Source organism: Ovis aries, chromosome 12, assembly GCF_016772045.2.
Source record: "Ovis aries strain OAR_USU_Benz2616 breed Rambouillet chromosome 12, ARS-UI_Ramb_v3.0, whole genome shotgun sequence".
NCBI classification, from domain to species: domain Eukaryota; kingdom Metazoa; phylum Chordata; class Mammalia; order Artiodactyla; family Bovidae; genus Ovis; species Ovis aries.
This window is the reverse complement of record NC_056065.1, coordinates 51,580,404-51,595,488: the sequence shown is the minus strand read 5'-3', so window position 1 is coordinate 51,595,488 and position 15,085 is coordinate 51,580,404. Positions and strand designations below refer to the sequence as shown.

At 46.5% G+C, this 15,085-nt stretch overlaps 1 protein-coding gene across 7 annotated transcripts in view; it reads left to right on the top strand.

Moving 5' to 3' along the window:
* Positions 1–11,990, top strand: part of TMEM51 (transmembrane protein 51) — a 57,089-nt gene extending 45,099 nt beyond the window's left edge. For all 7 annotated transcript variants that reach the window (XM_012187497.5, XM_004013801.5, XM_042257442.1 and 4 more), the window contains 3 exons: positions 1,183–1,245; positions 6,316–6,838; positions 10,833–11,990. In XM_012187497.5, coding sequence (XP_012042887.3) covers positions 6,501–6,838; positions 10,833–11,241 — 747 coding nt within the window. In that variant the 5' untranslated portion in view covers positions 1,183–1,245; positions 6,316–6,500 and the 3' untranslated portion in view covers positions 11,242–11,990. The remainder of the gene's footprint in view (positions 1–1,182; positions 1,246–6,315; positions 6,839–10,832) is intronic.
* Positions 11,991–15,085: the final 3,095 nt, after the last annotated feature.

Sequence of the window (15,085 nt, the reverse complement as noted above, 5' to 3'; positions counted from 1 at the left end):
AAAGGAAAACTAGAAAAATTAATACATCATGCTCAAATCCAGAAAAAAAATCATGTTCAAATCCAGGAAAAAAAAAAAAGACAGGTGGAAGAGTTTCAGGTATCGGGAACAGTAAGTGCAAAGGCTGTGCAGCAGGATGTGCTTAATGTGACTAGAAACAGACAGGAAGCCCCCTGAGGGTTGGTGAGTCAAGAGATAAGATATGAGAGAGGCAAGAGCCCAGTCTGATCTGGTGGGATTTGAAGGCCACAGCAAAGGAGTTCGCATTTTATGCTAAGAATAATGGAAAGGAACCAACTCTTAGAATCTCCTACTGTAAAATATTCCAGCCAATCAAAAGAGTATATACAAGTGTATATATATGTGCTGTTTAATGAATAATATAATGAACACCCAGGTACCCTTCACTATTCCTCCTCGACACCATTTCTCACTCCTCCAGGGAGATAGCAGTTGTCCTCAACTTTAATTCACAATTTTGCCTTTCTTCCTAATAATCACAGAGATAAAGCAACGCGTTGCCTGGTTTTGAACTACATATAAACAGAGCCATGCTACGTGTGCTCTTCTGCAATTTGCTTTCCTGTTCAACCTCACACATTGTCAGAATGGTCCGTGCACCACGGACCTGTGGTTTATTCCTTTCTCTGCTGCATCGTACTCCACTGGACCATAACTGCACACTCAGCTACTGTCAGGGTTTATCTTTTCTCCCGGGACATGACGTTATTCGATTTTCTAATGTCGAATCAACTATGCATTATTGGGATAAACCTGTTTTGAAAACTGTGGTTGGATTCCATTTGCTGATATTGTGTTTAGGATTTTTGTTTCCGCACTGGCAGAGCAGCTTGACCTGTCATTTTCCTTTCCTGCCTTGTTGCTTCTGGGGTCAAGATTGCACATTCCCCATAAAGTGACCTGGGGAGTGTTTCTCCTTTTACTCTCCAGAGCACTTGTATAAGACAGAGAAAACCATGGAAAGATTTCATCAGTGTGACTGCCATATCATCATCCTTTTGCAGCCCCACTCTTTGCTTCAGAGTCTTGGCTTCTTTTGATACAACTTTTCTCGCATGTGCCTTCTCCCCCACAGCAAAGAAAACAGTGCCTCCCCCGTGAGTACCTCAGCTTGACATGCTCACAGCGTACTTAGAAAGCTGCTTTTCTGTTTTTTTACAGGTGGGTCCTTAACACAAGATTTTAGCATGAAGAGTTGTCAACTGCCTCCCCAGCTAACCACAGGTAGGTGCCTCTCTTAACTGGCTCACAGCTGTCTTGAAAACCTAAATACAGGATCATTCGCTCATCTCTTAGGGCTGCCTCGAACCTGAGCTGTGACGGATCCAATTCCTGGGTCCCGAGGTGAGTCTGGGCCAGCTGGGACCCCAGGCTGCTCACCAAGGCTGCTCTGTTTTAAGGACATCTTGGAAACTATGTGGCCCAAATCCTCTAAGCACAAAATTAGCTTCTTTCCATTATTTTTGAAAGGGAAAGAACACCATGCTAAATATAACGTGGGTCAACAAGCCAGAAACAAGATAAATAGCCACCAGCTGCACGTTGGGGAGCTGGGTCTCCACGCCCCTCGGTGAACCTTCGAGGTCCTGGTTTCCAGAGGGTGGGAGGAACCAGCAAACGATCTGAAGCTACCATTGGATACAAAACCCTGCTGCAAACCCAAAAAACAAATGCCTTCATTTTGTTTTCTTATTTGAAAAACAACACATTTCTGTGTTTTCCTCCCAAGAAGAAAAAGAAAAGAAAAAACAATCTGATCCCAACACCCAGAGAAAATAGCTATAAACATTGTGGCTTGTATCATTTGAGTGTTTTGAAATTTAATATAACACATTCAGTGGTGTCTCTCCCAGGCTTTTATTCCCCACCATCATTCTTTCTTTTTAGATGTTCCTTTTGTAATGCTCCCCACCCCACCACTCCATAAAACTTTAATACCAGATAGGCCACATGGAGGACCACAGACTTTTGTAACAACTAAGATTATTTTACACCATCCCCAAGAGCCAATTTTCCCCCCTTGTGGGGTGAGCGCACCCCATGGAGAATGCAGGCTTTAAATAATATTAAATAACAAACCTTCCTGTAGGAACTCACTATGTGCTGGTCACATACTGTTCTGAGTGCTTTATGTACATTTACTTGTTGACTTATCATAACTTTCCTATGAGGTTGAGTCCTAGAGAGTTTTATCTGCATCTTAACAGTTGTGGAAACTGAGGCACAGAGAGATTAAGTCATTTGTCCAAGGTCACTCAGCTGGGAAGGTGCAGAGAGCCCAGGCAGCCTGGTTCCACAGCTCACACTTAACCACCAAGCTGTGTTGCCTTAAGACAACACATTCTAACTGTAAAAAAATTCAAACTACAGAAATAGAGTATGTAGGTCTTTTGTCTCTAAAAAAATACAGAAACAGTAAAAGTTACACTTCCTAGGCCCCCTTCATCCCCAGAAACAATCTTTGGCACAAGTTTGGAATGTGTCTCTCATCTGGGATTTTACATATATGTTTACATATATGAAAATATATTGCCTCTTTATTTTAACGTAAGTAAAATCATCCAGCCTTTTCCCCTATATATTTATATGACTAATACATGCCCATGTATAGAGCTTTATAAAAATTAGGATCACACTGAACATACTCTTATTTGATTTTAAAATGTATCATTAGCTGCTTTGAGACCATAATTCAGTAAGTGCATATTTTATTTAACCAGATCCAGACTACTGGGTGTTTAAGTAGTTTCTAGTTTCCCACTGCTATCAAGTTATGATGAATATCCTTGCCCTGTACATAATTCTTAGAAGTTGGAATGACAGAGCCTGAGGGTATAAACATTTTTGAAACTTTTGATCCCTAAATGCCAAAACTTGCCACCCAGAAAAAGTGTATGAAATCGCCCATCCCAACACCCTCACCCACACTGAGTATTAGTGCCTGTTTTCAGTCATTGACAACAGGCCAAAAATGTGTTCATTCTGAGCTTTTTCATCTCTGCCCGTGTCCCTCATCAGGGGCCTGTTTTACTCATGTGACAGCATAAGGCAAAACTTGAATTGAGAATGAATGAGAACAAGGAGCCAGTTAGGGTAACGCGGCCACATCACTGCTTTAATAAACAGGTTGTCAGCCTCCCTGGTAAGAGGCCTGGCTGTCCAGCCCTGAGCAGGTGCTCAGTAAATAGTTTCTTCTCTCCTGCTTCTAGCACAAGGCTCAGGCTGCATCTCTCTACCACTGAGCCCCCCAATTCTGACTTTTGTCTCCAATCCATTTGGCAGAACCGAGGCATTACTAGGGCTGCAAAACCCCTCAGCCTTCCCTTCACTGGCCATGAGTGATGTGAGAACCATACCACCCTGTGTATACAGTAGGCGATTAGCAGCTGGACTCACTGCAAGTGTCTCCAACAGGATTCTTGTTCAGTGTTCTGCGTGTACACACGTGCATGGTCATACACCGGCACACGGGCATGTGTGTGCATGTATGTACGCACTTGTGCCCACCCATATAGTATAGCACATTCAGGAGACAGACCCTAATATGTGAAGTGGGGCTTCTCTCTCACAAGATTCTCCATATGCCCTCTAGCCTGAGTTAGGACCCCCAGCTGCCTAGGGCCACAGTTCCTATACTTTCTTCTCATTATTTTTTTAATTTTTAAAAATTTTATTACTTTATTTTTGGCTGTGGGTCTTCATTGGTTTTATTTTGTGGGTCTTTGTTGCTGTGGGGACTTGAGTTGCAGTGAGAGGGGGCTTCTCTAGTTAATGCTTCTCACTGTGGTAGCTTCTCTTGTTGCAGAGCCAGGCTCTCAGGCACATGGGCTCAGTAGTTGTGGCTCCCGGGCTCCAGAGCGCAGGCTCAGGACTTGTGGCCCACAGGGTTAGCTGCCCCGTGACATGTGGGATCTTCCTGGATCAGGGCTCGAACCCGTGTCTCCAGCATTGGCAGGCGGATTCTTGGCCACTGAGCCACCAGGGAAGGCCTTTTTAATACTTTTTGATGTGATAAAAATCACATAAAGCATACTATTGTAACCATATTTAACTGTGCAGTTCAGTGGCACTAAGCACAGTCACATTGCTGTGCAGCTCTCACCATCATCACCATCATCCATCTCCCGAATCTGAAATCCTGTCCCCGTTAAACACTAAGTCCCCATTCCCCCTCCCCACCTCCACCCCTTGGCCCCTGGCATCTACCAATGTACTTTCTGACTCTATAAATTTGACTGTTGTAGGTACCTTATATAAGTGGGGAGAAGGCAATGGCAACCCACTCCAGTACTCTTGCCTGGAAAGTCCCATGTTTGGGGGAGCCTGGTGGGCTGCAGTCCATGGGGTTGCGAAGAGTTGGACACAACTGAGTGACTTCGCTTTCACTTTTCACTTTCACCCGTTGGAGAAGGAAATGGCAGCCCACTCCGGTGTTCTTGTCTGGAGAATCCCAGGGATGGGGGAGCCTGGTGGGCTGCCGTCTATGGGTCACACAGAGTCGGACACGACTGAAGTGACTTAGCAGCAGCATATAAGTGGAGTCAGGTGGCGCCAGTGGTAAAGAATCTGCCTGCCAGTGCAGAGATGTAAGAGATGTGGGTTTGGTCCCCTGGAGGAGGGCATGGCAATGCACTCCAGTATTCTTGCCTGGAGAATCCCATGGACAGAGGAGCCTGGCGGGCTACAGTCCATGGGGTCCCAAAGAGTCGGACACGGAAACAACTTAGCACCCAATGTAATTGGAATGCCTTCTTAAGATTAACTTAATATATGTCCTAAAAACAGATTATGCCTTATTTTTCCTCTCTCTCTCTCCCTACTTAATTGTTATTCCCTGTGGACTGTTCTGCTGGCCTGAAACCTCCCCACTAATCCTTAATTTGTTCATCAGTATTTCTCTAGCACTGAACACTGCTTAGCAGGTACATGTGAAATATTTTTTGAGTGAGAGAAAAAAAAAGAAGAAGGAATGGACTTGCAAGGAGCGGAAAGAATGTGGAATGGCAAATAGGGCCTTGCCCATCTAAACAGCTGTAAAGTTTTACTGTTCTGCAAAGATTGCTGTGGCAGGGATAATGTATTGAGGAGTAATTAGCCAGGAGCCTCACTCGCTGGTCCTCCAGCCCCCTGAAAGTGTTCTAATCACAAACCTTCAAGTCACTGGCCTATCAGGCCCCCTCTCCCAGCCGGCAAATTGTTACGGACTCCCAGCTGATTGATCCCATGAGCGTAAGGTCTTGGAGCTGCTTCACAATAGAGGGTTTTTCATCCAGCTGGGCACAACAGCTAAGATGATGGATGTGCAGGTTTCTGCCCCTTTAAGAAAAGCAAAACTCGGAATTTCCCTGGCAGTGCAGTGGTTAAGGCTCCCTGCTCCGCATACAGGGGACTCAGATTCCATTCCTTGGTTGGGGAACTAAGATCCCGCATGCCACACATGCCGTGCCAGCCAAAAATAAATGGAAAAGCACCCTTTAAAAGAGGGGGGGGGGGAAGGTAAAACTCCATGTGGCTGAAAAGAAGCATGCCTTGTAGGACAGCTTCATCTGGCTATTTCATTCATTTGATTCAGCAGGCATTGGGGGAGGGAGGGTGCTGCTATGTTCCAGGAGCAGAGTGAAAAAGATGTGGTCACAGAAAGAAAGAGATTTCCCACAGAAGATCCTGGGGGCTTGTGGGAGACACAGAAGGGCAGCTGAGCAGGGTTGATCAGAGGAGGGCAGAAACGCTGGAGGGAGTTTGCGAAGGGGGTCGAGGTGCAAGATGAGTGGGAGAGGCGGGGTCAGGTTGAGCCCACCACGAGCAGGATTCCAAGGAGCCTGGATTTTGTGCTGCAGACAATGGGAAGCCACTGAGGGTGGAACACATCACAGTAGGCCCTTTCGACTGTGTCACATCACGACTGATGCCGGTCAGCCAGGCAATATTGACATGGCTCAGGCAAGCCATGGTTCACTCGCCGTAGCTGGTGAGAGGGTGAGATTGTACTGTACTTCACTAAAACCCAGAAAATATCTGGATGACCTGTAACTCTGACCTTTCTGGCCTCCTGCAGGGAAAGGTCTGGCTTCTCCTTTTCAGATGGGGGAGGCAGATCACAGAAGGAGCAGGGGCACGTAAGACGTCTGGAATGCATCAGAGGCGAGCCCAGCCCGGGCCGTGACTCAGTCCTGCCTCCCCCTACCCCCCACCCCCCCCCCCACCCCACCCCTAGTGAGGAGTACAGCCACCGCATTCAGCGGAGCGCCTTGAATCAGAAGTGACTTTGCTCTCTCCTCTCTGCTTTCCTCACAGACCTCCCGGACGCAGCCGTCCACACAGGATGCCTCATGTTGGCTTGCAATCATCCCTCGAGAGTCCAGCTGCCGTTTTTTTAGTGTGGCCCTAGGGCTTTCGTTCAGGGCATTTTGTTGCAGCTGCTGCTTTTTATTTATTTATTTTCTCTCTTTGAACCCGGACCTTGCCCCGCTCCTGCTGGCATGATGGCCCAGTCCAAAGCCAACGGCTCGCACTATGCGCTGACCGCCATCGGCCTGGGGATGCTGGTCCTTGGGATCATCATGGCCATGTGGAACCTGGTCCCTGGGTTCAGCACCGCGGAAAAGCCGGCTGCTCAAGGGAACAAGACAGAGGTAGGAAGCGGCATCCTTAAGAGCAAGACCTTCTCTGTGGCCTACGTGCTGGTCGGGGCCGGCGTGATGCTGCTCCTGCTCTCCATCTGCCTGAGCATCCGGGACAAGAGGAAGCAGAGGCAGAGCGAGGAGCTGGCACACATCCAGCACCAGGGGGTCGAACCGCACACCCACGAGGAGGACAGGTGAGGATGGCTGACCGGACCCGGACAGGGGATGGACATGCACACCCACATGCATAGCCACAGGCTCAGGACTCAGCAATGGTGAGAACATTTTAATCTAAGGGGCTGTCTCCCATGACCGCTTCTGTGAAAGTTTATCGTTTTACAAATGACTTTATCTTTTGATCCCAGGGTTTCCCAAATAATACAGTTTGAATGAATGATTACAGTTGTGTCAAGATTTTGACACACCCTCCCAGGGAATCTGCCTGGCACCTGGGGTGGCTGGAGCCTGCCCCCTGCAAGCTTGTCCATTTACCCCAGTGTCCTGGATGTTTATGCTTTGAGATGAAAGGTTGGGAAGCAAGGTTCTATTTGACCAAAAGTGCTACATTTAAAAAGCAAGTGCTAAATTGGGGGCATAAGTTGATACCCCAAGTATAAAAAGGGCACTATTATGTATAAAACAGATAACTGATGAGAACCTACTGTATAGCATGGGGTGGGGTGGGGGAAAGAAGGTACAGTCCGTTTGTTCAGTTCAGTTCAGTCACTCATTCGTGTCCGACTCTTTGCGACCCCATGATTCACAGCACGCCAGGCCTCCTTGTCCATCACCAACTCCTGGCGTTCACTTAGACTCACATCCATCCAGTCAGTGATGCCATCCAGCCATCTCACCCTCTGTCGTCCCCTTCTCCTGCCCCCAATCCCTCCCAGCATCAGAGTCTTTTCCAATGAGTCAACTCTTCACATGAGGTGGCCAAAGTACTGGAGTTTCAGCTTTAGCATCATTCCTTCCAAAGAAATCCCAGGGCTGATCTCCTTCAGAATGGACTGGTTGGATCTCCTTGCAGTCCAAGGGACTCTCAAGAGTCTTCTCCAACACCACACTTCAAAAGCATCAATTCTTCGGCACTCAGCCTTCTTCACAGTCCAACTGTCATCCATACATGACCACAGGAAAAACCATAGCCTTGACTAGACAGTCTGTTTGTAGGATAGATATTAAGTTAACCTAAAAAATGCATTCCAATATACAGCAGATACGAATACTGTTTGATTCCACTTATACAAGGCACCTAGAATAGTACCTCACATTCGTAGAGTTAGAAAGTACATTGATAGATGCCAGGGCCCAGAGGCTGGGGAGGTGGGAGGTAGGGGTAGGGATGGGGAATGGAGACTTAGTGTTTAATGGGCAGAGTTTCAGTTTAGAGAGGTGAAAAATTTGGGAACTGGATGATGGTGAGACATGCACAACACTGTGAATGTGCTGCTGCTGCTGCGTCGCTTCATCATGTCCAACTCTGTGCGACCCCATAGACGGCAGCCCACCAGGCTCCCCCGTCCCTGGGATTCTCCAGGCAAGAACACTAGAGTGGGTTGCCATTTCCTTCCTCAGTACATGAAAGTGAAAAGTGAAAGTGAAGTAGCTCAGTAGTGTCCGACTCTTTGCAACCCCAAGGACTGCAGCCCACCAGGCTCCTCCATCCATGGGATTTTCCAGGCAAGAGTACTGGAGTGGGTTGCCATCGCCTGCTCCAGTGAATGTGCTAGCACCACTGAAATATACAGTTAAAATATGGTTAAAATAGTATGCTTTATATTATGTGACTTTTATTAAAATAAAAAAAAATTTTTTTTTAAGATCCCTTACAAATGAATGTTAAAGAACACACAGTTGGAAAATGGACCAAGAACACAAACAAGCATTTCATAGACATTCAAATGATAGTTGTTCAGTCTCATTAGTCAGGAAATACAAACAACCAACAAAAGGCACTGTAATTCTTTACCTATCTACTGGCCAACATAGACTATCCTCCGGATTAGAGATTTGTGAGGAAGTGGGTTGCTAATGAGGGGCTGATTGACATAACCTTACTGAAGGGAAGTTCACTGTAACTGGCCGTTTTAAAGATGTGTGCACCTATCAATTATCTTCCTAAGAGCTTATCTTTGGGACATAGTCACACAAGTGCAAAGGGGTCTGTACTCATAGATTTATCAGAGCATTGCTGAAAATAGCATAGACAGATGTGACTACTAAATATCCATCAGTTGAGCTAAATTGTAACATGCCCATTCAGTAGAATTCTCTGCAGCCACTGCCAATCTATATTTGCTAATGTGAATCTGTATCTCTGAGAAAAGGAGGTCTATAACACAGCATGTTAAGGTCTTCATCACATCAGACGTTGTGGCTATGGGACTAGAGAAGGATCTAGAAAGGTGTATAGCAGAATGTTGTTATTGTTCAGCCGCTAAATTGTATCCAACCCTTTGCAATCCCGTGGACTGAAGCACACTAGGCTTCCCTGTCCTTCACTATCTTCTAGAACTTGCTCATTCTCAAGTCCATTGAGTCAGTGATGCCACCAACCATCTCATCCTCTGTTGCCCCCTTCTCCTCCTGCCTTCAATCTTTCCCAGCATCAGGGTCTTTTCCGATGAGTCGGCTCTTCCCATCAGGTGACCAAAGTATTGAAGCTTCAGTTTCAACATCAGTCCTTCCAATGAATATTCAGGACTGATTTCCTATAGGATTGACTGGTTTGATTTCTTTGCAGTCCAAGGGACTCTCAAGAGTCTTCTCCAAAACCACAACTCAAAAGCATCAGTTCTTCAGTGCTCAGCCTTCTTTGTGGTCCAACTCTCACATCGTACATGACTACTGGAAAGATCATAGCTTTGACTATATGGACCTTTGTTGGCAAAGTGATGTCTCTGCTTCTTAATATGCTGTCTATGTTTGTCATAGCTTTTCTTTCAAGGAGCAAGTGTCTTTTAATTTTGTGGCTGCAGTCACCATCCGCAGTGATTTTGGAGTCCAAGAAAATAAAATCTGTCACTGTTTCTACTTTTTCTCCGTATATTTGCCATGAAGTGATAGGACCGGATACTATGATCTTAGTTTTTTGAATGTTGAGTTTTAAGCCAGCTTTTTCACTCTCCTTTTTCACCCTCATCAAGAGGCTCTTTAGTTCCTCTTCACTTTCTGCCATTAGGTATCATCTGCATATCTGAGGTTGTTGATATTTCTCCCGGCAATCTAAGTATTTTTATATTCTTTATTAAATTTTTCTGTAGTGTTTGAATTTTCAGTAAGAATGTCTTATCTTTCTAGTGGGATGGGAATTGTTTTTATTTTGGAAAAATTAAACAAATTTTCTGAAAGTGAAAGATAGTCAGGCATATTCTAGAAAACTTGGGAAATACAAAAAAGAACAAAGAAGGAAAACTAGTCACCTATCATTAAAGGTATGACCAAGTCACTTGACCTCAGTGTATCTGTTTTCCCATCCATAAAATGAAAACTGTTAACATCCCCTGCCTTTTAGCCTCATATGTAACAGCATGCCAGATGGGCTATTCTGATGCCCAGATGGACGTCCTTTGACCATAGACAACATAAACATACATGAAACAGGTGCCAATTTGAAGCAAAATGGTTGTTCCTGGGTGGAGAAAGAATATCTGGAATATAGAATTTACGTGTATCTCAAATTATTCTGTAATTTCGCATCCATAAAATGGGTATACTAATATTGGTCTGGCCAAAAAATTCATTTGGGTTTTCCATATTGTCCAATGGAAAAACACAAACAAACTTTCTGGCTAACCCAATAGTACCTAACTCATAGTGTCTTTAGGAAGATGACATTAGTTTATACGTACTTAGAACAGTGTCTGGAGAAGGAAATGACAACCCACTCCAGTGTTCTTGCCTGGAGAATCCCAGGGACGGGGGAGCCCAGTGGGCTGCCATCTATGGGGTCGCACAGAGTCGGACACGACTGAAGTGACTTAGCAGCAGCAGCAGCAGAACAGTGTCTGGCTTGTAGCCAACAGGTGAAGTGATAGCTCTTATTCCTCCTTGGATACACCTGTTGTTAACAAGGCTGGTATCCAGGGTCCCGGTGGCAATGTGTGGTCTGGGATCCGTCTCTTTGTGATCGTAAGTGACTTGAGCACATGGTAACCGTCCCATGTTTGTGTTGCTGTCTTGCAGCCAGGAGGAGGAGGAGGAGGCCTCCTCACGGTACTACGTCCCCAGCTACGAGGAAGTGATGAACACAAACTATGCAGAAGCGAGGGACGTGGACCAGAACCCCCGGATGAGCATCTCTCTCCCTTCCTACGAGTCCTTGACGGGGCTGGATGAGACGAGCCCCACCACAACCAGGGCCGACGTGGAGACCAGCCCAGGGAATCCCCCTGACAGGCAGAACTCCAAGTTGTCCAAACGCCTGAAGCCACTGAAAGTGAGAAGGATAAAATCCGAAAAGCTTCACCTCAAAGACTTTAGGATCAACCTGCCAGACAAAAACGTGCCTCCTCCCTCCATCGAGCCTTTGACACCCCCCCCACAGTACGATGAGGTCCAGGAGAAGGCCCCTGATGCCCGGCCCCCCGACTGATGGCCCCTTCCGGGCAGATTCCCTCCTGTTTCTCGTCCTCTGCACCAACAGACCCCGAATGAAGCCACTTCAGCCACAGTTGAGAAGCGGAGGGGCCAGGTGTGTACTTAGCTATTTGGATGGGGCCAGGAGCTGAGGGCGTTCTAGGACTGGGGAGTGACTCTGGGTCCCCGGGACCTCCAGTCGCAGGTGCATCAGAAAGAGCTGCTGCCTCAGATCTTGTGAAGCTGTGACCCCATCCAGGGAAGCAGTGCCGGCATCTTCCCCTTTGTCCTTCCTTGACGTTGAATTTCTGGGGACAATACTCCTCCTTCTGATTAGGAAAGGATATGTAGCAACTGGCTTAGATCGTGGTTTTGTTTTGCTTCCACTAGGACTGTTTGTTTCCCAAAGAAAATAAGTTATGTCTTCACTTTCTCCTTAGAGTCCTGCCCTGTCGGTAGGAAAGGTGACTGGCTTTACAGAAAGGACATGCCCATATCATGAATTAAGCTAAAGAAGAGGCTGGATGATTACATGGGGGTGAGACCCAGGTGGGGTTCTCAGAGCCCCTGATGCCATCGGTTGTTTTGAGGCCTCAAGACCTGAGAATGTGTAGGATCCTAGTCTCAATTGGTAGGCTTTTACTAGTCTCTCCTATGTATTGGCAAAAAAAAAAAAAAAAAAAAGGAAAGCCATCTGAGATGTTCTGTTCCTTCTAAAATGCCGTGCAACTGAGCTTTTTGTAATAAAATATTTTATATGTCGTACATTTGGTGCTAGATTACCTTAACAGCTCTTCCAACACTGACTTGCTTAGGGAGAAATCTTACCAATGAGAACAATTCGAGCTAATATATCCTGAACACTTAGTATATGCCAGGTGCTATGCTAAGCCCTTCACATATTTATCCCTTTTCAAATGTACCCAAGCCGGGTATTGGGCTTCCCAGGTGGTGCCAGTGGTAAAGAATCTGCCTGCCAATGCAGGAGACACAAGAGATTCTTCAATCTCTGGGTCAAGAAGATCCCCTGGAGTAGGAAATGGCAACCTGCGCCAATATTCTTGACTGGAAACTTTTGTGGAAAGAGGAGCCTGGCAGGCTACAATCCATGGGGCCGAACACAACAGAGCACACACCCATACAAGCCAGGTATTCCTATTGCGGGTTAGTTCATGGAGAATCAGGTTAATTAAGGGGCCCCATGTCATACTGCTAATAAGTGGCAGAGCTGGGATTTGAACCTGGGCCCCCAGGGCCTGAGTTCTTCCACAATCTACTGTGCCATTCAGTGGAAAGGGCTCTTTCAGACTTTAAATGAGGACTTGTGTGTCCCAAGAGCTGAGAGTGTCCCTGTCAACCCACATGCCCAACAGAAAGTTCTGGATATTTAGACAGCAAGTCCAAAGTTCCCTTTCTGGGATATGGTTAAGTCCAGTGGTTAAGACTCCATGCTTCCAATGTCAGAGGCATGGGTTCAGTTCCTGGTTGAGGAAGTTCCACATGCCATGTGGCATGGCCAAAAATAAAAGCCAAAATAAAACACAAAGTTCCCTTCCTGGTGTTGATGAGCCTGGAGCTGGCTGCTAGGGGTCTGTGTGGCTAGGAGCATGGCTGAGAGAGCAAATTCTCAGGCCCTGAATGTTTTCCTAAAAGCTCCTGTGGGAGGGAAGGAGCAGCCATTAGAAGGTCAAGCACCTTCTTATAACAGAATTGGCTGCAGTGCCGAAATCCCAACCTTTCATTTCCTCATGTAAATCCATCTATGAACAGGAAGCTACCAGTGTCTGCTTGGTGGCCTGGGATACCTGGAGGCCTGGTCTGGTCCCAGCCCACCCCTGAGCCACCCAGGGCCTCTCCATGTATCTCTGGGCTGGACTTGCTCTTCATTTACTCCTAATGCTTCCCCCTGATTGGAGGACAAACAGGAGGAAAAAAGAAAGGGGAGGAGCAAGGTTCCAAATGAGATGAGAAATGACCTTCTAGGGACTTCCCTGGTGGTCCAGTGATTAAGAATCTGCCTCCCAATGGAGGGGACGCAGGTTCGATCGCCTGGTTGGGGAACTAAGATCCCACATGCCACAGGGCAACTAAGCCCACGCATCACCACTATGGAGCCTGCGTTCTGGAGCCTGTGGTCTGCAACAAGAGAAACCTACATGCCACGGTGAAGAGCTAGCACAAGCACAATTAAAAAAAACAAGTGACCTTCTACACGGGCTCTTGATCTGGTCTCTGGCAGACATCTGTCAGGGGTCTGCCCAGCCTAGACCCTCCTCAGGAGAGAAGGGCATTTGGGACTTGCATTAGGTTGATCCATGGCTCCAAAGATCTCAGGCTCTAATCCCTAAGACTCAAGAACATCACCTTACAAGGTAAAGTTTTTCAGATGCAATGAAATTAAGGATTTTTGACTTGAGCTTATCCTGCATTATCCAAGTGGGTCCTAAACCCATCCAGAAGTATGCGTGAAGAGACAGGAGGAGGCTAATATACACAGGAGAGGAGACAGTGACCAGGGAGGCAGAGACTGGAGTGATGCACCCACAACTCAAGGGACACCCACAGCCGCCAGAGCCGGAAGAGACATGGAACCGTTCCTCCCTAGAGCACTCACAGGAGTTCAGTCCTTCTGAAACACCTTGATTGCAGCCCAGCTGATGCTGACTTGGGGCTTTCAGCCCCCAGAACCGTTAAGAGAGTAAGTTTGTTGTTTTAGACCACAAAACTCATGGGAATTCATTGCAGTGACTTTAGGAAACCAACAAGGGACTCAATCTTCAACTCATTAGAGACCAGCCCTTGCTTTGATCTGAATGCTTCTGGACTCATCCTATAAGTGAGTGCTGTAGAAATTGGGGGCTTCCTAGGTGGCGCACAGTGGTAAAGAATCTGCCTGCCAAAGCAGGAGAAACAAGAGATGTGGCTTCAATCCTTGGGTCAGGAACAGTCCCCTAGAGATGGAGATGGCAACCTGCTCCAGTATTCTTGCCTGGCAAATTTCATGGATAGAGGAACCTGATGGGCTACAGTCCATGAGGTTGAAAAAGAGTCGGACATGACTGAGCACATGCACACACACACACACACACACACACACGGAAATTTCATCAACGACCCTATTTGTTTTGTATGTTTGGAAACAATCAAGTAGAAAATTATTTTATGTTCCTCAGAGAATAGATTGTGGACACTTAGTAGGTAAACTATGGAGCATGGATTCACCTCTGTCTAAAAGCAAGGCAGAAAGAATGTTAGCTGGGAAAGTAGCAATAAGTTATCTGCAATGTTAAAGCCAAAGCAGGATGTCACTTTCACCTTAAAATTCCCCAAGGCACACTCATCCTGTTTGTTCACTGGTTCAGACTTATCAGAGCTTTCCATCTATTGACTATTAAGAAAAAAAGAGAGCTATAAAGGTAAAAACCAGAAGACCCTGGCCCGCCCTTTTCTCTCCATTGTGGCTTTGTTCTTAAGGAAAATATAAGAAAGGCAGGGACTTCCTGGTGCTCCAATGACTAAGACACCACACTCCCAATGCAGGGGACCCAGATTTGACTCCTGGTCAGGAATCTATTAATAGATTCCATATGCTGCAACTTTAAAAAAATCCTACATGTTGCAACTAAGAGCCGGTACAGCCAAATAAATAATCTTTTATAAAAGAGGAAGAAAGGCAGAGAAGCAGGGCAAGGGGGAAAAGTCAAGAAGCCACCCACCTCTTCTTGGACACTAACTGGTCCCAAGGCTATGAAAGAGCAAAGAAAATTCCCCATTAGCACTCCCACCCCACCCAAAAGGAGGAATCTCAGCAGCCATGTCAGTGTCCTGTGACCTCCACCCTCTCAAGTCACAGCTGGTAG